The sequence below is a fragment of the Cyprinus carpio genome, chromosome A12 (genome assembly GCF_018340385.1).
Source record: "Cyprinus carpio isolate SPL01 chromosome A12, ASM1834038v1, whole genome shotgun sequence".
Lineage (NCBI taxonomy): Eukaryota > Metazoa > Chordata > Actinopteri > Cypriniformes > Cyprinidae > Cyprinus > Cyprinus carpio.
The window spans coordinates 10,498,375-10,520,178 of record NC_056583.1 but is presented as its reverse complement, the minus strand read 5'-3'; the positions used below and the strand labels follow the sequence as shown (position 1 = coordinate 10,520,178).

General features: G+C 35.9%; 1 protein-coding gene across 4 annotated transcripts; it reads left to right on the top strand.

The window, feature by feature from the left end:
- Positions 1 to 266: 266 nt before the first annotated feature.
- Positions 267 to 18,637, top strand: LOC109048414 (TOM1-like protein 2). Of its 4 annotated transcripts, XM_042767463.1 has the most exons (16): positions 267 to 406; positions 980 to 1,064; positions 1,444 to 1,522; positions 1,629 to 1,778; positions 4,247 to 4,381; positions 4,523 to 4,690; positions 4,788 to 4,904; positions 5,050 to 5,183; positions 5,916 to 5,964; positions 6,260 to 6,268; positions 8,027 to 8,192; positions 8,297 to 8,411; positions 9,574 to 9,646; positions 10,306 to 10,365; positions 12,025 to 12,061; positions 15,633 to 18,637. In XM_042767463.1, the coding sequence occupies exons 1-16, from the start codon at positions 355 to 357 to the stop codon at positions 15,785 to 15,787; spliced, it is 1,584 nt and encodes a 527-aa protein (XP_042623397.1). In that variant the 5' UTR covers positions 267 to 354; the 3' UTR covers positions 15,788 to 18,637. The 4 variants fall into 4 exon arrangements, with proteins under 4 accessions (XP_042623397.1, XP_042623398.1, XP_042623399.1 ...); XM_042767464.1 differs by lacking the exon at positions 6,260 to 6,268; XM_042767465.1 differs by lacking the exon at positions 10,306 to 10,365.
- The last annotated feature ends 3,167 nt before the right edge of the window (positions 18,638 to 21,804 follow it).

The following is a 21,804-nucleotide window of genomic DNA, read 5'->3' as shown; positions in this document are numbered from 1 at the left end:
GCTTGTCTAATTGAGTCATCACATTTATTTTTACCAACTACAGTCTCATGGTTTTCAAGCAGTTCCCTTAAGGTCAAAGTCAAACATTAAAACATATGTTTTAGGTGCATAGTATGAAAGAGTAATCTGATACATAAACGTTAATAATAAAGTATCAAACCCCGGTACGAAGTCATCTCAAAGGAATCACTGCTGCCCCTTTAATTAGCTGGCGTGTCATTTCAATAGCGGACTGCAGGCTCGGCCAATAGCTTTGCTGCTCTGAATTACGCGACCAATGGGAGTCATCCATGGGCGGGGCTTGAGTGTTTACTGTCTCATGGACTATTTGTCGTCGTTGGGTATGTTGACAAGATGGAGTTCTTGCTGGGAAACCCATACAGTACTCCGGTGGGACAGTGCATTGGTATGTTTTGCAGAAACTAAATGATGCTTAAAAATTGTGTCGTAACAAGTTAACTCCTTAAGCGATGCATTTAGCGAAACCGCTGAGTAGAAACTCAACATATAGATAGCCTGTCAGTTAGCTGGCTAACAGCTAATGCTCATTCATGCTAGCTGGTCTAACTTACAGTTACCTCTCAATATGTGCTTCTTAAAATAATAAATTACGTAATTAAATTACAGATTAAAGGGAGGCGACATGCTTCACATAGAGTTAAAGTAAGCTGAAATACTGCTCTCACTGGTATTAGCCTTCTAGCCAGTTGACACTGCGTTTATCTCTCACACCCAGTTTCATAGCAAAAGCTTGAGGTAATGTGTGCAAATGATTCATACTATTGATCAACTCCTATAAATGGCCACTGTGTAAGGAAACTGACAGCTTGCTTTGGAAGATAACCAGCAAGCAAGCTCATACTGCATAGCAGTTTGCAGTTGAGTGCATTGTCATCAGTGCTGATGTTATATCAGATTCTCTTATTAGTGAAAGGCAGTAACCAATTATCTTATCAGTTTGCCTTTTGATCTTTCCCAGAAAGGGCCACAGATGGCTCACTACAAAGTGAAGACTGGGCCTTGAATATGGAAATATGTGACATAATCAATGAAACAGAAGATGGGTGAGACTTGAAGGATTCATGATTTATAGCATTTAACAGGTTGAATTAAGTAGCCTCTGTGCTGACATATTCCATCAACCTTAGGAAACCTACAAACATTGTTATACAAATCCTGAAGATGCTGTCATTGTTATAGTTTTTCATGCTAATAATGTTTAATTATGGCTGAATGATCATGCCATCAGTTATTCTGTGGCCATTCAAATCCATTACAAGACGTTACATAAATTGAATCGTCATCACAATGTGTTATTTATGGAACCTGGCAATGCATGCTTGCAGAAGATGATTCATTCACTTGACCTTGTCTTTGTAATTTCATAATGGGTTGCTTTGTAGTGGCATGGTTGTGTTATTTAGTTATTTATATGATTTATAGGCCTAAGGACGCTATAAAAGCTGTGAAGAAGAGACTTAATGGGAATAAAAACTACAGAGAGGTGATGCTTACGCTGACGGTGAGAGACATACAATGGAAACAATTCCCTTTAGAGTTTTACTAACATCTACCAATTACTTTTTTTTAGATTGCCCTGTTCATTTTGATTTTCATAATATGTTCAGGTTCTTGAGACATGTGTAAAGAACTGCGGGTACCGGTTCCATGCACTCGTCACCACCCGGGACTTCATTGATGGCGTTTTGGTGAAAATCATATCTCCTAAAAACAACCCACCTGCCATAGTGCAGGATAAAGTGCTAGCTTTGGTACAGGTATGGACCAGATTTTTGGTTTTGACTGTTCAGTGAAGGAAATAATGTTGTTTTGTAGTTTAAACACAACATGGGGGAAGGAAACACATGACATGAACCATTTCAAAAAGAGGGCATGATGGAGAGGTAGAGGAGGTGGACGAAGAGGTTGGATACCTGATGCCCGGTAGTCAAGGAGATCTCGCTAATTTGTTGGCACTGAAGATGTGCTGATTACAACCTAGTGGATCAGGTTACTAGGTTTGGCTCAGATGACCAAGGGTGACTTTAATTTACTTGGTCTTTCATTTAATGTGATGCCAGAAATTTCTAATGATGAAATTAAAATGTCTACAATGGCTTTGTCCAAAGAGAACTAGACAAGTGAAGTTTGTGCTTTGCATTTTTGTTTGTCATTCAAACAACATTTAAAACAGTCACCTGATTGTAGTACCAACACCACCATCCAAAAGGTTGAGGTCTGTAAGACTATCTTTTTTATTTTAATATATATTTTTTAAAATGAAATTAATATTTATATTTAGCAAGGATGCATTCATGTTGTTCCTTTGAACTTTTGTATTCATCAAAGATTCATGAAAACAAAATGTATCACAGTTTCCACAAAAATATTAAAGCAGCACAACTCTTTTTGAAACTGATGATAATAATAAGGAATGTCTCTTGAGCACCAAAGCAGTTTATTGAAATGATTATTATGTGAAGGATCATGTGACACTGAAGATTGGAGTGATGGCTGTTAAAAATAGAGCTCTGCCATCACAGGAATAAATTACATTTTAAAATATATGAGAACAGGAGGTTTTTTTTTTATTGTAATAATTTTTCACAGTGTTACCATTTTACTGTATTACTGTACTCGCCCTCATGTTAATGCAGCTTTGGTGAGAGACTTTCAAATGTTCATTAAAAAAAGTATTGCGACCCGAAATATTTGAAAGGTAGTGCAGTGTTACGCCCCCAGTCTCGTCTAGGGGTGGCGGGGAAGTAACATATAATATTAAAGAGGAAAGAAAAAAATAATAATAACGGGGCAAAAAGAATGTGAGAGTTGGTTCTGTCTGTAATCCCAGCACCACACAAAGGGAAACTCAAAAAGAGATGATGACAAGAAACTTCTAGCTTCAGGAGGGGATTAAAGTCAAAATAACACGCAGAAGGGGTAAGCTTTCCGGGAGTAAAGAAATCTAACTAACCTATCAAACAAAAAGTCAAATAAATAACAGATCTCTTCCCTGACTACCTTACTATCCCAACAAAACCAGGAAAAAAAAACGTACAGCGGGGAAAATATTTATTTGATCCCTGCTGATTTTGTATGTTTGCCCTCTTACAAAGAAATGAAGTCTGTAATTATTATGGTAGGTTTATTTTAATGGATTGTAGGCACAGCCCCCCCCCCCCCCCCCTTTAATAATACAAATATAATATTTATTAAATAACTTGTTTAATCTATTTTAACACAATTACAACACTATTATAACATCTCAAATAACTAAAATAAAATTATTTTTGCCTAATTCTTGATGAGTTTGATTGACAGCTGTGATGGATGTTAGCCAGGCCGTCTCAGGCATGTCACGCCTGTGAATTTGTGTGTTCACCCATTCACTTAGCCTATAATTTGCAGCTGTGTATTTGAAAATGTTAGAAAAACTGCAGCAATGCATAATTCTGTAAGAAAAAAAAAAAGTCTTTTAAATACTCACACTGACACAGAAGAGAGAGCCTGTCCATCAGTCCGCAAGTAACGGTAAGACTTTTTTCAGTTCCAAGCGCAGGCTGATCCTGTTCATTCTGTAAAGCAGGAACACACTAATGTCAGGCCCATTATGAATGTAATTTGGGCTCAGACAGTGTTTTCAGTCTGTGTTTTAAAGGGATACTCCACCCCAAATGAAAATGTTGTCATTAATCACTTACCCTCATGTCATTCCAAACCCGTAAAAGCTCCATTGGCTGTTGGGCATCAGGGAAACACAATCTCTCACACACAGATTCACAAAGTTAACAACAATAAATGACATGTCCTGGGGCTTTACATGTAGGTTGTTATTATTTAAGGAATAGTTAACCCAAAAGCAAGAATTCTGCTATCATTTACTCACCCTCATGTTGTTCCAAGCCTGTACAAATTTCTTTATTCTGTTGAACAAAAAGGTATTTTGAAGAATGTGAGTAGCCAAATTGTTTCTGGTAACCATTGACTTCCATAGTATTTTTCTTTCCATACTATGAAAGTCAGTAGGAACCAGCAATTGTTTTAACTCCTATTCTTCAAAATAATATATTTTCTGTTCAACAGAAGAAAGGTGACATTTTTCATTTAATAACATATTAAAAGTTCAAGTAGAGAAGATGTGAGAAGTTGTACTGGAGTTATCAACTATATTAATGGCTATTCTAATGCATTTTAAATGGTGAGTTTTCAAAGCATATAACAAGTTTACATGTACTCTATACATCAGGCATGGGCAGATGCCTTCAGGAGTAGTCCAGATTTGACTGGAGTAGTCCACGTCTATGAAGAAATGAAGAGGAAGGGTATAGAGTTTCCTCAATCTGACTTGGAGACCTTGTCCCCCATTCACACACCACAGCAGGTAGGTGTTGATGTGAGGCATGTTATGGTTTGTTTATCACAGAGGTTATGGCAGCTCCTACTAAAATATTATCATTATACTTAACTTTATCACTTTACATTCCCTCTTTATCTCTGAAATTTTGTTCATTGTCTTTAATAGCTGCAAAGTGCACCAGAGATGGACCAGCAGAAATATAACACCCCAGTCCAGCCCAAGCCACAGCTCCACCCTGCCTCCGCTCCTCCGTTTTCTGCCCCTGTGACTCACACTTCCCCACAGATGCCCAATCTGCACATATCTGGACCCATCAACCCTTCCCCTGAACAGGTGCTGTTGAACCTCCTTCTTTCATTCTTTTAAATGGGATAGATCAACATTTGTTTTCATAGATTGCATAATAATGTAATCAAATATAATTCATTAGATCTGCAAGCTGCGCAGTGAGCTCGACATTGTGCGTGGGAACACTAAGGTCATGTCAGAGATGTTGACTGAGATGGTTCCCGGTCAAGAGGATCCATCCGATCATGAGCTTCTGCAGGTTTCTCAATCAAAATTTTTTTTTTGTGATGTTTAAAAAGAGCTTGAAAGAGCTACAGAAGGCCACTAGAGGGAGTGTTGGGGCAGCATTACATGTACTTTTTTATTTATTCAGTGTAACATGGTTTGCTTCCTTTTGTTTAAAGGAGTTAAACAGAACTTGCAGGGCCATGCAGCAGAGGATAGTGGAGCTCATCTCACGCGTGTCCAATGAGGAAGTCACAGAGGAGCTCCTGCACGTCAACGACGACCTCAACAACATCTTCCTACGATATGAGAGGTGTGATCAAGCATAATGAAAATACCTTTTCTTTAAAGTGATATCCACCCGAAAATATTTACTCACCCTCATGTTCATCTTCGAAACACAAATTAAGATATTTTTAATGAGGTTTCTGTTCCTTCATTTAAAAGCCAGGTAACCAAACCTTCCAAGAAGTTCCAAAAGGTTATAAAGGCATTAGAATAGAGCAGTTTAATCCAAGTCTTGTGTTTGAACAGGATTTTATTTAAATTTAAATTTACATCTAAACAATTATCAACATACATAGAGCACATGCCATATGGTAATCTAGTATGGTAAGCTCAAACATGTATCCTTGATGAGGACCAATGAGATTTGCTCTAGCACATGATGCACACATGAGCTTTCATATTTTCGCTCTATGTATGTGTTTATTTGCAAATAAAAGTCAAATTAAACCTGTTTATTATATAAAGTGATCATATCTCTTTACAAGACTTGGATTAAATCGTGATTCATATAGATTAATTTTATGATGCCTTTATGACCTTTTTGGATATTGTAAGTCTTGGTTACCTGGACTTTACATAGAGGAACAGAAACCGCACAGGTTTTGTTAGAAAAAAAAAGTAAATTATGACTGAATTTTCATTTTTGGGCGAACTATCCCTTTAATGCTTCATAAAAAAGGCTGTTTTAAGTGAGAGTTAGGTTTTAATAAGTTGTGTTGATTCTGATTGCTGATTTTTTTTATTTTTTTTTTTTTAGATATGAGAGATTCCGATCTGGCCGAACTGCTCAAGGCATAAACAATGGGGTGGGTTGTTCTGTTATCTGTGTGTTAGATTCATTTCATCATCAATGTGTGTTTTTTCCCCCAAAAATGGTAAATAAGGTAAATTGTTCATGCCAAATGCACATCTCAGAGTCACCCATATAATTTCCTCTTCCTCTCATTGCTCTGAAATATTCTCTGAGAATGCATGGTATGTTTGCTTTGAGATGCAAACCCTTTCATCGTGTGCGGTTATCAACTGATGTGATTGCATGTTATTTATTGTGTGGTTTGGTCTGTTTTGTGATTTGTTTTTCTTATTTTTATTTTTTGCTAGCTGAGGGAGGCAAGTATGAAAGTCATCTAATCTCATTTTTTACTTGCTAAATGCTAAAGAATGTTATGTCAGTATTGGCTGGTACATCTTCTGGTTTTGCGTTCGGCATGCCCTGACAGTGAACCTCTACTAGCATGTAGAATGCCTGTCCCAGAGTCTGTGACCTTTGCTTCCACCCTTTCCATCTACTTGCCCTAGTACCAGTTCCTCCACTGCTTTAAGCACAATGGGCTACATGGGGATTTACTGCAGTAACAATGCATTTCATGTTATTGATATGATTTTTAACAGCACATGTACAGCAATATTTTTAGGCCATTTTAGATTTTTTTTTATTAATGAATGATTGAAATTAATGCTTCTGTTCAGCAGGGATGCATTAAATTGCTCAAAAGTTATAGTAAAGACTTAAATTGTTACAAAATTTTAGAATTTTATATTCATTAAAAAATCCTGAAAAAAAAAAGTTTCTTACAGCAGCACAACTGTTAATAGTCAGTATTGGTAACTCAAGGATATTAGAATGATATCTGAAGGATCTTATGCCACTTGAGTAAAGGCTGCTGAAAATTTAGCTTTGCCATCACAAGAATAAATGACCAAAAAATGGTACTAATAACTTTACTGTATTTTTGATCAAATAAATGCAGCCTTGGTGAGAATAAGAGACTTGTTTCAAAAACATTTAAAAATTCTACCAAATTTTTGAGTGGGAATGTGTTTTGGGCTTTTTCTGTTACATTACAACTGTTGAGTTTATTCGTGGTCTCAAGTACTATGGAAAGGCGAGATTCAATAATACATATTAAATATGGTGTACCACAATTCACTGTCATAGAATCTGAAGTCAATTACAGTGGCATTTATCATAGATCGTTAATGAATGAATGTTCCTACCTTTTCCTTCCTACACAGTATAATATAGAGAGGACAGAAAGATATGTGGAAAGAGGGGGTAACAGGAAAAGGGTATTGTTGTAGTCCAGGTCACCCACAAGAGCCATCACTGTGTTATGCCTTCTGACAAAACATATTTTTGACACCATGTGTTTAATAATAATAATTGTTGTTATTATTATTATTATTATTGATGGGCTTTTGCCTCATAATAAAGAATTTGAACCCTTTTATATTACTTGCCATAAGCATGTGCCACTGTGCCAAGACAGTAACAAATTATGGTTTGGACAGCATCTTTTATTGTGCTTTTGACTTGTAACATAGAGGATTCAAATATGTTGTTATGAGCAAATGAGGGAGTACAGCAACATACCTTTTTTTAAGAGGCACAGAAACAAAGTAACATTCACACACATTTAATAACAATGACTTAGACATAGTGTCATTGTAGCGCTCTATGACACAGTCTAGTTTGCAGCATATAAAAACATCAATCCCAACAAACATTGAAAATATCCATTAGCCATTCCTCTTATGCCCACTATAATAGTCAATGTTCCTGTACAGTCTGAACTAGTGGCTAGTGTACTTTGAGTTACAGATTAAACTAGCCCCTCACAAAAGAGTTGGTGAAACTGGTGAAAGCAATATATGTACCACATCCCAACTATTCGTCTTAACTCCTCTCTGCCTTATATAACTGATTGCAGGGTCTCCCTATTTATGTATGTTAAAAATTTTAGAAGTATGAAAACCAGTTTGAAAATGTTCATGATGTAAAGGTAAGATAGCAAACAAATAACCTATCCCCCCAAAAGTGTCTGTAATCAATGTGTAGCTATGTGAAATGGTGTTGCTTATCCAAAGGTCTTGAACGAGGCGACAGAAGATAACCTGATTGATCTGGGACCAGGTTCTCCTGCAGTGGTCAGCCCCAGGATCAGTGCTACTCCTCCATCCAGCTTGCCTCCCTCTGTGGCTCCAGTTCGCTCAGCCTCTCCGGCCACACTCTCCTCCAGACTGGCTGGTTTGGGTGAGTCTCGTACCTTGGATCCACAGTGTTTTTTACATTTTAGATATCAAGTGAGAAGCTCTCTTGTTTGTCTGTACTAATGTGTGAATGACATTGCTTTACAGATGTGGGTTCTGACAGTGTGAGTGGCACCTTGAGCTCTCTGACTACCGGTCAAACCCAAGATGACTTTGAAATGTTTGCCCAGACCAGGACTGGTACCATTCCTGAGAGAAAGAAGTATGAATCAAATCTATTTAATGTAACTAATAGCTTATAATGTATAATGTAGTAAAATGCCTTCCCGAAAGGGAAACTCAAAAATGAAATAATTTCCTCACCTTCATATCATACCAGATGTTTATAACTTTTTCTTTGGATTAACACAATTGAAGGTTTTTAGAAACCTTCATCTCTGTGAGTCCATATTATGCAAGTGTGCAGTGCCTTCAATATTAATGCTTCATAAGCCACACAATGCGAGCATGATGGCAATACATACGACCCCATTTGATAAATCATTGTTTAATGAAGCAAAATGATAGGTGTGTGTAGAAAAATACTTTTTGGTTTCAACTTTTTAAACTTTAAACCATTGCTTCCTGCCAAAAAAAATAAAAATATGTGCGCTCACATTGTGAAGACGTTTGTGAGAAGTAATGGTCCTTTGTGCTTCTCTATCACCTCATGTGTGAGTTTCACAACACACATCACACTTCACAATGTGCCGATGTGTGCATCAGTTTGTGAATGCGTATGTGACAGTTGGCCAGAAACAATGCTTTGTAGTTTAAAAATTTACAATTATTAGTATTTTTTTCCTTCACACCTATAGTTTCACTTCAGAAGATATTGATTTATAAACTTTGACCATGTGGATTCCTGTCGTGATCACTTTGTGTGGTTTTTGAAGCATCAGTTTTGGAGGTGACACTTGTGACTCATAGAGTATCACTTTAAGAACAGTCTGCAGTTACTGATATATTTTATCCAATTTGGAGATGGTTTTATGATGATACTTCATTCACTATATTAAGAAGAATAAATGGAAACAATTGTAAATTTAGTTTTAATGGCAACATTTTAAATTAAGAGAAGGTATGGTCCATCTTGTCCCACTACTAAAAAAGATGACTGCCTCTCTGGGACAAGAAAGTCCGAAGGGTACATTTATCACAGATTAGGTATTATACAAAATTAGGTGTGTATGTATATATGTATTTATTTGAAGGTCTCATTTTATGTAAAATACAAAATCAAGCTGTCTGAAATAATACATTTACAGATCTTTATTATACAATAAAGGTGGAGGAGGTGCATCGTACCCTAATGTTATGATCTAATTTATTTTATATTATATTTGATTATATTAGCTTTAACTTTGCTGGTTTTTAACTAATAGTGCACCATTCGAAGACACAAAGGCTTCAAGTGGAGTGGCCCCGACTTTGGATGTCAGACAACAACCCACTGGGGTGAGTTTTCTTCGACTCTCTCAGTCTAATATTATTTTAGGGAAGGTTTTTTTTTTTTTTTTTTTTTTTTTTTAGTTTTAATTTATTATATGTGTTTATGTTTTTGTTGGTTTTTATGTCAAAGAGACATCAAAGAATTGGATGTTGATGCACTTATTTTGGAGTGGTTCAGAAGGCATATGAATAACTGTAATTTTCAGAGGATACTACAGTACATAGTACACAGTCATGTAGTAGTGTACCAAACCCCAAATTAGTAAGTGAGAAGGATGTGACTTCGAAACCTCGCTCCGAAGACGACACTAGTTGATGAACATACACATTTGAGTTAGAGGAAATGATTTCTGGAAGCAGGATTTCAGATTCTACTTTTATTTTTACATATTTGTTATTGTTGACTGATATTATTCTTTCAGTGCAGCTCAAAAGAGTCTTGAATTGCTGTTTTCTGCAGCGATGCTCTGCATTTGTTTGATTTATTACCACATGGGGGTAGTTTGCTAATATTGGTTTGATTAAGACTTTTATGTTGAAATCTTATTGTTTTTTTTTGTTTGTTTGTTTTTTTTGTTGTTTGTTTGTTTGTTTTGTCATGTTTTCTTGGGATTATTATTTTATTCATTATTTGCTTTGCTCCGGCCCATGGTTTGGGCCCATAGGCAGCTCTTGACCAGTCCTCTGTCATGGATGACATTGAGGAGTGGCTCTGTTCTGATGTGGTGAGATTTCCTTTCGTTTATTTTTTTTTTCTTCTTCTTCTTCAGGACATAACCCTTTTTTCTGAAAAGAAATATGCCCTTATTACTGCTTATTTCTTTTTGTTTGCCTATTTATTCTTGGCTAAATAACTTTCATCCTCTTTTTATGAGACATTTTTAGTAGGTATGTTAATATCGGGTATTAGATTTGACACTGCCATTTTTCTCGGATCGGGTATCGGTCAGAGAGGGCCGATCCAAATTTTGATATTTTTTTACTTATTTATTTTTTTTCTCGATTGTGCGAGTTATTCTGTTACTTCTGAAGCCATATGGTAGCTTAATGTGAGCTACATATGAATATTTAAGTCCTTACATTAAAGTTAACACAAACGCTTTTCTCCGCTGTGGCTGTCAGTCATTCGTTCAGCCTTTAAACCCTAGTCGCGTTCGGTTACGACAGTCAGCTCAGTAAAGCTCTCTCCAAGATCATAATGTGTTCCCATTATTATACTTGATTTGTAAATACATGTCTATGATTTTGCAAAAAGGACTTTATCTTCTTGCTGGAGTTTAATGTTGTTTTGTTACTTGCTACCGGGTGTCTGTGAGAACAAAACACAGGCGTAGAAAAGACTATAAATGTTTTTTAACATGCACAGTAACTGAAATTTAAAACTGTTAAAAGAAAGGCTCAATAACTGTTGCAGATATAATAGTAAGTCAAAGCCTGACGCCGTGTTGCTTCAAGCGCATCATTCTGCACACCGGATGCGCACATTGTATGCATTTCGTACTGCACTGTATTAGTTTTTTCCTATCGTATCTAATATATGTTTTTGCCTTATTAAAATAATATGCTATACATTTAAAAGAAATGTATTTTTATTTTATAGTATATACTTATATATAAATACATTCATGAATGTTTTTAATGAATGGATTTTATAATAATACAAATTTTACAATAATACAAACATTTTACCATATTTAGTGCAACACTTTTATTTGTTCCCCACAAAATATTGTTTTTTCACTAAATGTTTGGATTTCTAAAATTATTGTGCAATGATTTTTATAGAATAACTTTTACTGCTGAATTTTTGTCATAGATTATGTATATACATAGGCCTTTATTTTTAATATTTATTGTTTATTTTATTTTTCTTTGTAATTAAGTAGTCTGTATCTAGTAGATTGTGAAAGAATGATTATCGGTTCTACACACAGAGATATATAAATTCTACATTTATTTAAATGGGGGAAAAAAAACTTCACTGGTATCGGATTGGTATCGGTATTGGCCAATAACAAACACTCCTGCAGGTATCGGAGGCAAAAAAGGTGGATCGGAGCATCCCTACTTTTTAGGGTCACTAACGACTCTCCTTGTATGGTTTTGCTATTTTCCATACTTTTCTGGGATATTCTAACAATTGTTTTAATTTATTTTAATATACACTGAGTGCATAGTGAATAGACTCTTGCTTGATATGCTTTTAATGCTTTTATTTTCTATACTAATGGCTCTATTGAATGTTAGGCAATGTCATTGTTAAATCAAGAATAGGTCATTTGAAGGAAAAAATGATCATGTTTGATGTGGTTGCAAAAAGGTGTGTTCCTTTTTGGATAAGTCTTCATGAACTGAAATTTTACCCTTTTTCTGCTTTCTTTCAGAAAGGAGATGAAGGAGAGGAGGGTGTGACCAGTGAAGGTATGTAGAATTACTTGGCTTACACTACCGTTCAGAAGTTTGTGGTCAATATTGTCAGGACAGAAAAGGACCCAAGAGTGGATGAGGCTGAAAAATATGATTTTATTAACAAAAAACAGGCGATGGCCTAATTGTCCCAAAAGAAAATCAAATGCTACTCAGTCATAAAACGGCTCAGTCTGAGCTCCAAACGGCACATTGTACAGGCAGCGCGCTCAGCCTCCGTTAAGTGCCAGAAGAGAAAAGATGCAACAAATCCAAATTGGAGGCAGGAGAATAGTCGAGCAGAAAGGGTCGAGCGAGGTGCAAACAAGGCTGAGGACGGTGGGCAGCAACAGGGTCAAAAACAGGCTAAGTCGAAATCCTGGAGAACAGTCCGAGAAGCTCTGAGGGCAAAACACACGTTACACCAACAGACAGGACAGAACAGAAGCTGACAACGCCAATTCACAGAACACAATGACAAAGAGTGTTGAAACCAAGCAGAAGAAATAGGGGGGAGTAATGAGATAGAGGGAACAGGTGCGTAAGACAAGCTGCAGCTAGATTGCAAGGAGATTGTTTCTACTGTTCTTGATTGTTTCTACTGTTCTTGATTGTTTCTACTGTTCTCATTTGTAAGTCGCTTTTGATAAAAGCGTCTGCTAAATGATTAAATGTAAATGTAAATGTAGAGATCAGCTGGCGCTAAAAACAGAGAAAAATAACTTAATATTAATGAGAGAGAGGAAAACAGAAACAAAATGAATGAAAGAGTAGAAAATTGATTAACTGATTAATGAATTAATAAACAAAAAGAATAAAAAGTATCTAAAAAAAAAAAAAAGAGAAAGAGGACAGATCATACCCGAGTCCAGATCGGAAATGATAAAAAAAAAAATATATATATATATATATATATAATTTATTATAAATATTTTACATAACAGGATTTACTCTAAAATTGGTATAAAATTAACACCTTGTGTCTAAATAAGTTCTGTTCCAAATTTGAAGTTGATATGGAAAAAAATTGAGATTCCTGTGAGAATTTATTTAGGGCGTCATACCACAAACAGCCACTGGGAGACATCAAAACTCCTTTGAATTTTGTTTAATGAATTTTTCTCTAGATTTCTCTGTCAATTTTACTTCTATCTCAAAATAACCACCAAATATGGAATCATGAGACGCAGACCGTTCCAATGATATGTTTGTTGCCAAGATTATAAAAAGTTTTAATTCTAAAAGACTGTAATGCATTTTGTAACACTTGACACTTGACACTGCCCACTAAGGGGGAGGAGACCGCCATAAGATTTTAAAGTACCATTTCCATGGTAACGCAATGTCCGATTTCAAAATGGTTTTCACAGGATGAATATTGGGCTTCTAAGCTTTCAAATGATATATACAATTTATGATGATTACTAAAAGATTTTATAGAGAAAAAGGACAACACAAAAAGAGTGCCAAGCATCCCACAGGCGGGACGGTGACAGTTAAGGGGCTAGACAAATTTACTGTAGTACACCTAATGCATCTCTTCATGCTGATGCCATTCAACATCTTACATTAGGTCTCTGCCCATTACAGTAGCGGCCATTTTAAAAAAAGTACAGTATTCAGTTTTTTCGCTACTCCTTCAAATTTTGTCCAATTTTGCCCAAACTTTGATCAGATAATCTTTGGACTGAGCCGCATAGAAATTAATGAACCGATTTTTTTTATTCATCTTTGTTCTGAAGTTATGATGTCACAAACTTAACGAGATCGACCCGAAATTGGTTCAGAGACTGTATGAAGACTTTGAGCGATCGAAACGAAAATTGGTGCGCTTCATCAGGACCATGATCTGAGGGTTCATGACAGATTTGGGAACAGTGCCACCTACAGGTTATGAGATCTGAAAAATGTCTATTTTGGCAAATAATTTTTGAACAGTTGTCACAATCATGATCTTGGTGCCTATGGATTCCTTGGGTTATGCTGAATCAGAGGATACTGATTTTGCCTATATGGGATCGAATTTTGTCATAAATTGCAATATCTTTTAAACAATTTGACACGTCTTAACAAAAATTGGTATACATCATCATCAGCAGGTCCTGAAGGTACCTGAGAAGTTTGAACACAACACCACCTAGTGTTACAGAGAAATAAGGAATTTTGCAAAAATTCTTGTAACCTTTGAAAACATGGTCCAAAATGTGTATTCTTTATGTCGTTTTATTTCCTGGCTAATGCCGATTCTGACAATGTGTCATTTTTCATTTTCCTTAAATGTACATGTCCATCATATTGAAGTAAATGAAAAACAGTTTTTTTCACTAATCCTCCTACAAATTTTGTCCAATTCTTCCCAAACTTGGCAGAGATAATCTTTGGACTGAGCCACATAGAAATGACTGAACAGAAATTTATGACCTACTGGTCAAAAAAAAAGTTAGGATGCTGTGAACTTAAACAAGGTCAACCCATAATCAGTTCAGAGGCTGTATCTCGGCCAAACTTTGATCAATTGAAACGAAACTTGGTACACTTCATCAGCACCATGATCTGAGGGTCCATGCCAAAGTTGGGAACAGCACTACCTGTGGGTCATGAGATACTGAAAACAGTTAGTCAAAAATTCATTATCTTGGTGTCTATGATTCCTTGGGTCATGTCGAATATTTGGATGTCGATTTTGCCTGGATCAGCTGATATTGGTTAAAATGCTAAATAACTTTTTTTTGAGTTTATTCTCATACCTAAACATCTACTCTGCAGTCTGTTGAATCTGCGTTAACTGAGTGGCGCACTCTGCTAAGCCATTAGCCCTGAACCTTTTAGGTTGTGCAGTGTGGCACATGCAAAGACCGCAAGAGGTACTGTGGCCAGAAGTGGTGTGAAAGTTGCTTCTGTTCCAGATGTTGAATCTTCATCTTGAATCCGAAATGAGTTTGTTCATTCTCATCTGAACGTCTGTTCATTTTTGAACTTCTGTACTTCAGAACCTGTTTTTTATGTAAATTCTATTTCTGCTGTTTTTATTCTTCCTGCTCTGCACTGCGCTACAGCCCCTTTAGGGGCTTGGCCCCGTATCGCTGCTTGCAGCTGTAATGATGTTGTATTTGAAAAACATGTTGTATTTAAGGAACTCAACACTTTCATTCAGGAACGATGCATTCAACATTTGTTGACATTTGTAGTATTACAAAACATTTCTATTTCTTATAAAATGTTGTTCTTTTGAACTTTCTATTCTGTGGAGAATCCTGAAAAAAATATTTCAATCGCTATTTCCACAAAAATATTTTCAACTGTGATAATATCAGTAAGAAATGTTTATTGAAGGATGATATGACATTGAAGACTTGAGCAAAATTCAGCTAAAATAGAATATGATTATTTTAAATTGTGATTTCACAGTATTACTTTTTTACAGATTTTTTTATCAAATAAATTCCTGGTGAGCATATCAGACTTTTTAAAAACATTAAAAAATCTTACCGACCACAAACTTTTAAACACTAGTGTCTATCTGTCCATAGTTCCAGCAATTATATGCAGTATTTGACTTTAAATGCCCCATAAAACTTTCTTTCAGAGTTTGACAAGTTTCTAGAGGAGAGAGCCAAAGCAGCAGAGATGGTGCCCACGCTGCCGACAGCCCTGAGTGATGAGCTTTCTGCTGCCGCCGGCGCTTCTGCGAGTGCGAGTAAAAAGGCTGGCAGGTCCGAAGACTCCCTCTTTGCCATGTAGATAAGTGTCAGATCCTCTGGGGCGGCCCAGCATTGCTCATGTGGCAGTGGTGGGTCAGCCACTTGCAGATCCATCAGCGTCTCTTCTATCTCTCCTGCTTCCTGCTTCTCCAGCACAATCAACACTATCACAGCTGAAGTGATCAACTGTTTCATGATCTAGACATTTTCATACTCTATCAAGTTTTCATTCAATTGAAAATGCTGTAGAAGATTCACTCATAACTCCCTTAAAGCATACCATTCCTTGTGGGTTCGAGAGGTCAATGTCTATTTTTTTAATTGATGTTTGTGGTATAAAGCAAGGAAATTCTTGTAAGGTCTACCACCAGATCCAATCATGTCTAATTTTTTGTTCACTGTGGTCCTGCATGCAACAGCTGGATGATCCTATTTCTCCTTCCTCAAGAATAATCTGTAGAGGGAGCTAATAATTGTTTTTTCCCCCCAGTTTTATTTACTTTATTTACAGTACATAGGATTATTAATTATAAAATTTCCAATTAATACCTCTGACAAGATATACCATAATGAAAAGCAAATGTAAGACTTTTTGTGTCATATTATTATCAGAATCAGTGACTGAATGACAGAACTATTAGAGAGAGAGAAGTTTTAAACATAGTTGTGATTTATTTGATTTAAAGCACTATTTGCTAATTGAATATTGAACTGAATAAGGCTAAATGACAGAAGTGACATGTCTGGGCCACATCTCTTGACTACAGAGCTCACATCAGAGGGAAAATTCTATTATTAATATTTCCCTGGATACTTTTAAATGTTATTATTTTACTAGGCAAAACCATTGCCTATTAGAAAGGATTAACAGGAACAAAAAGTATGCATTTCAATTTAATTTGCACTGAAAGAATTCTTCACCTTTCGGCTGTGTTAAAAGAGCTTTTGTTCAAATACAAAATTTCAACTGTCGTTCATTTCACTGCTGTCTATTACAAGGCCGAAAACAAATGGAGTTTCCAGAGAACTGCTGGTGACTGCGAGGCAGTTTAAATTAGATTTTACATTGCACAACTGCAGCAGAAGTGGTGTCGAGCTTAATGTTATTATTGGGAATGAAATGGATCTGCCTTAAAGAACAGGTTCTATGTAGTTTAAGGTATAGTCCACTAATGGTCATTTAACCTTTGGTACTCTCATGTTTGCACATCAGAGATTTGATTTAGTGAGGTGAATGTGCTGATGTAATATCTTTAGTTCGAGTGCTGTGTCTCGCTGTTGTGTATATACTGTTTTGACGGACCAAATGTTTAGCCTTAGCAAATAATTTAAGCATAGGGTCAACTAACTTGAGACATATATTGCTTTTAATGTCCAGAGGAGTTTTAGTTGTGTTTGTATTTGTGTACGATTTTATTTGTTCATATAGGTGAGCACAAATCAAAGGGACAGTGCACTTCTGCATGGCTAATAATTTTATATGATTTGTCACACTACACAAAAGATGTATTACAAATGAAAACAACTGCAGATCTATTGAGTAACTAAGCTTTGGGCCTCTTGCACTCAGAATTTCAGGTTGAAAACTTGGATTTTGAGGATCGCCTTCTTTGGCAGAATTATTGGGAGTTCATTATGCTGTGTTTGTGAACTTTACAGTTACCACAGAACTGTGGTGGAGCTGTTGAAACAATTTAAGGGAAACCGTTTAGGGAGCTATGAAAAGCCCAAGTCCTTTATCAGGTGACAGTGATATTTACTCTGTTATATAGTTATTCTGAGAAGAGCTAAGAAGAAATTCAAAGATAGCTGTAGCAGGGAATGCAGCTTGATTATGCACAAGCATTAATACTAAAATATTACGGCAACTGTCTATTTCTGTTGATAATAGGAGATTTGAGGGACATGATTAGTGGTCACAACTGACTAGTTTCTTTCATGAGATCTGTATCTCCTCCTATATTACTTATACGTACACTACACTCAATGAAAAAAAAAAGATTTTACCTCCCATGGATGTTAACCATCCCATTTAAATGCTGTTGTTATTGTTTTTGGCACTATCGCTGACATGGTTCATCTTGGATAGAAACACGTTATTTAATTGAAGTGGAGTTATTTATCAGTTTATCAGCATCTTCAGTTTCTCAGTAATTGTGCAATTTCATCAGTTAATGCTGCACTACGGTTTGATTTAATTTGAAATGGTTTTAGCCGTAAATTAGTCTCAATTATGTACAGTTTGAGAAAGCAGAACAAATTTATTTTGTCAGAAGTCAGTATTGGTTACTGTACTGTATATTAGAATGAAGGGATTGTAAAGATTGAATCATAAGTTTGAAGTTTCCACTTTTTTCAGTGCAGTTGGAGTGGAAATATTTTACTGACTTACTGCAATCAGACAAAATTTATCCCCAGCATATGGTCAGGTTATGCCAGTGTCTTTTGTACCATTGAGAGCTTTTTAGGAATGGCACTGTTCTTCTCTTTGATATATATTTGGAGTTGTGTATGTGTGTGTGTGTGTGTATATGTATATGTGTGAACAACAGTTCCCAATATCCTGATGTCTGCTGCAGACACCGTGTTTATCCTGTATTTACCAAGGAACGGGAAGGAGAGAATCTAGCTTTCCGAAATGACAGATCTCTATAAAGAAAACAAACTACAGAGTGTGTGTGTGTGTGTGAGTGAGTGAGTGTGAAGGACTGGAATAAGCTGTACTCTCTTAACCGGTGATCATTTGTGTGGTCAATCTTGGTTTTACAGATTGTACTGGTGTTGGTCTGTGTGCTTACCTGTTGTTATACCTCAAGCTGCTCTCTGTACTGTTTGACTCATGCATGTGTTGAACTCCAATAAAACATACCGAGATGGTGATCTGTTACCAGACAGTCTATTGTACATTTATGTCTTATAGAATATATTCCACTCTTCTCAAACTGAATTACAAGTTGTTACATGTATAATGTTAAAATGGAGTTCATGTAGTATATGTAACATTCATTTCATTAATTCATAGACAAACCTTTCTATGCATCAACTTGCATAACCCCAGGTCTTTCTGTGTATTAATACTGTTTTTGTATCTTGTATTGTCTTTTGTATTGTATACTGTTTTATGCGTGCTTATGATAGAACCACTCAACTATACCATGTTTGGTATCTCTGAATTTGTGTTTTGATGATCTAAATGAGAGTGCATATCATATGTTGATACCTATGAAATATGTAAGTTTTTACTAAAAATCTTTAATAGTTTTTGCATCAGCACCCAATCCAGTTACATATGCACATACCATGCTTGAAGACAAAGAGACTTAAACTTTCCCTCCCAAAGTTTAGTTCACAGTTGGCTCACTGACCCCCTGGAGGTGTAAACTCCACAGATACATTAGTGACCTCCTCTCTCTTCTCTCATCATCTACCCCTCTTCCGCTCTGTCTTCTGGTTGCTGCTGGTGTGGGACTCACTAAGTCCCAGGACAAGCCTCGACTACAGCCATGTTTTCACTTTGCATCTGGGAGAAAACTCTCCCAACCACCACCGAGTCACAATAACATCTTTGGAGTTTGACACTCTTCAAACCCAGAAGAATGTGATTGCAATTCCAACACAATCGAACCTTCAAACCATCAAGTTATTTTCTGTGGTTACAAAAAATAAAATTTCTAAGAGTTGATATTGAATTATGTTCGCTGGATGAACAGATTAGATGATGGTTATATTAATTCTGCTACAGTTACTACTGGCAGCTGATAAAAATAATTGTAATAATTAAAATAAACTGTAATTATTTATATACATTTCACTTTTGAACTAATATGCTACAACACACACACACACATACATATATAGTTACCAGATATATATTCTAAGTTACCAGCCTTTCAGAACTTTTACTAACCAAAAAAAAAAAAAAAGATTAACATTTTGTTTAGATTTGAATATATTATAAAATCTTACTCTAGATTATAATGGCTTTCAGTTTTATGACTAAATGTTCTGTGACTTCTCTTCCTCAGCATTTATTTCCAGATGAAGCTCACTAAAAAATAAATGTTTGATGGTTAACACGATAGAAGATTAGCAGACAGGCTGTCAGTTAGTAAAGTGATCTGCTGTTTCCTCACAAATGTCAGTAAACTGAATTCTCACTACACTGACTGTACTGTACTGTACTCTCTTACATTGACATCTATAAAAAAAGGCCTGAAGTGAGAATGAGATCTTCACTGGAAAGCACCGGGCCTTGGACATCTCATAGGCATCGCTAATGTGTATACACTCCTAGAAATCTTTTCATATTTCAAGCAGTTCATTGTACGACCCTCTGTTAATGACAGTAGCCAGATTGGCTAGTGAGCAGGGCCAGATTAACATAAAGGCTAGGCGGGGCCCCGATGTGATTGGCTGTGGAGGAAAGGAAAAGTAGACCTGTTTACACTACAGTTGCGGGTATCTTTTAATCACCTCGGATTTACTGTAGCACATGGGAAACAAACACTAAAAGCCAATCAATGAAACGGCACTACCTGATTAAACAGCTGGCCCACACCGGACCGGTGTCTCTTGCACTGTTGCCAACTCTCGCAAGATAAATAAGCAACCGCAGCTTCAAAAACAAGCCCAATAATTTTTTTGATGATTTATTATCATCAATATTATCAATTATTTATTACCGATAAACGAGCCTGCAACATATTAAACTGAAACCACTCTTTTATCTGAAAAGCAAAAATATAAGTTATTTTGCAAAAATCAGCAAACTGCAACAAAAGTGGGAACAAAACTCATCTCCAATCACCTGTGAGCAGAATAGGATTGGAGTGATGGAAAAGGAGAAGAACACAAGAGCTTCAAACGGAAGCTGTAACAGCCACACAGTGGTGGCTCCAGGATTTTTTTGTTGTTCAGAGGGGGTGCTAAAAAACTAATTTAATTGAGGGAAAGTAATGAACGTCTATAAGCTTCAGCTATAGCATGCAAATTCAGCCACCTTGTGTTTTTTATATACAGCAGCTTCAAAAAGGCAATTTTTTCTGTGGTATTAAACTTCTCATATGCCACTCTTATTATTGATTTAACTTCTAATGCCAACTGCCAAATATGACATTTACAAATTAATACAATATGAACGCACATAGAAAAGCGAGAAAGTAGGGATTTTTTTTCTTTTTTCATTGTTTTCTTTTATTATTATTTTTTTTTTTCCCACTATCTATTTAGTAATTTTTTCTGACCATTAAGTGTCTGTCACTCTTAATGCCAACTGGCAGGAAAACATGGTAAATTCTAACCATTTTTTATAATAGATAAAGTGTCGACAATTCATACAGCTATTTCCACACAATGTCATAGCGGACGGGCTCGCCGCTCTATTAAAGTGATAATAAGCAGGGCTTGCCCATTTGAATTCGACACACAACACTTAAATGTGAACAGTAAAGTCTCTGTGGTGAAGCTACATTAAGCAATTTAATCCGTACAGTACCACACCTAGGCTATTTAACATGCAGTTACTGACACTGTAGAAATATATATCATTAATTATATTTATTAATGTCATGAAAATTGTTATAGGCTACTTATTGCCTATCAAATATTGGGTCAAATAAAGGCAATAAGTCACTTTTATAAAGGTTTACTAATACTATAGTTAATATATAGTTAAAGGGTTACTTCACTGCAAAATTAATTTGAAATTAAATTGTGTTCTGAAGACGAACAAAGCTTTTACGGGTTTGGAACGACATGCGGGTAAAGTGATTAATGACAAAATTTTCATTTTGCGATGGAGTATCCCTTTAAGTCTGGATTCAAGAATTAGCTTTTCATGGGGGCAACTACAAAGGAGAATTTAATGGTTCTAACTTTAATTGTAGAAAAATATCAATTCAATAATTAAGACCCTGAAATATAATGGAATATTAATATTGTTAAATGCATTTTAAGAATTCAAAAATATAATTAGTTTTTCATCCGTTATTTATTAATAAATCTTTTTTTTTTTTTTTTTTTTAGTTCCAATTGCCCTAAACCCAGCAAAACATTTCT

What these genes read in the sequence shown, in the direction of transcription:
- LOC109048414 (XM_042767463.1), top strand. Translation starts at nt 355, where the DNA reads ATGGAGTTCTTGCTGGGAAACCCATACAGTACTCCGGTGGGACAGTGC. An exon ending in TCAACCCTTCCCCTGAACAG is followed by an intron (nt 4,691 to 4,787) that starts GTGCTGTTGAAC and finishes ATAATTCATTAG; the next exon opens with ATCTGCAAGCTGCGCAGTGA. An exon ending in ACCATTCCTGAGAGAAAGAA is followed by an intron (nt 8,412 to 9,573) that starts GTATGAATCAAA and finishes TTTAACTAATAG; the next exon opens with TGCACCATTCGAAGACACAA.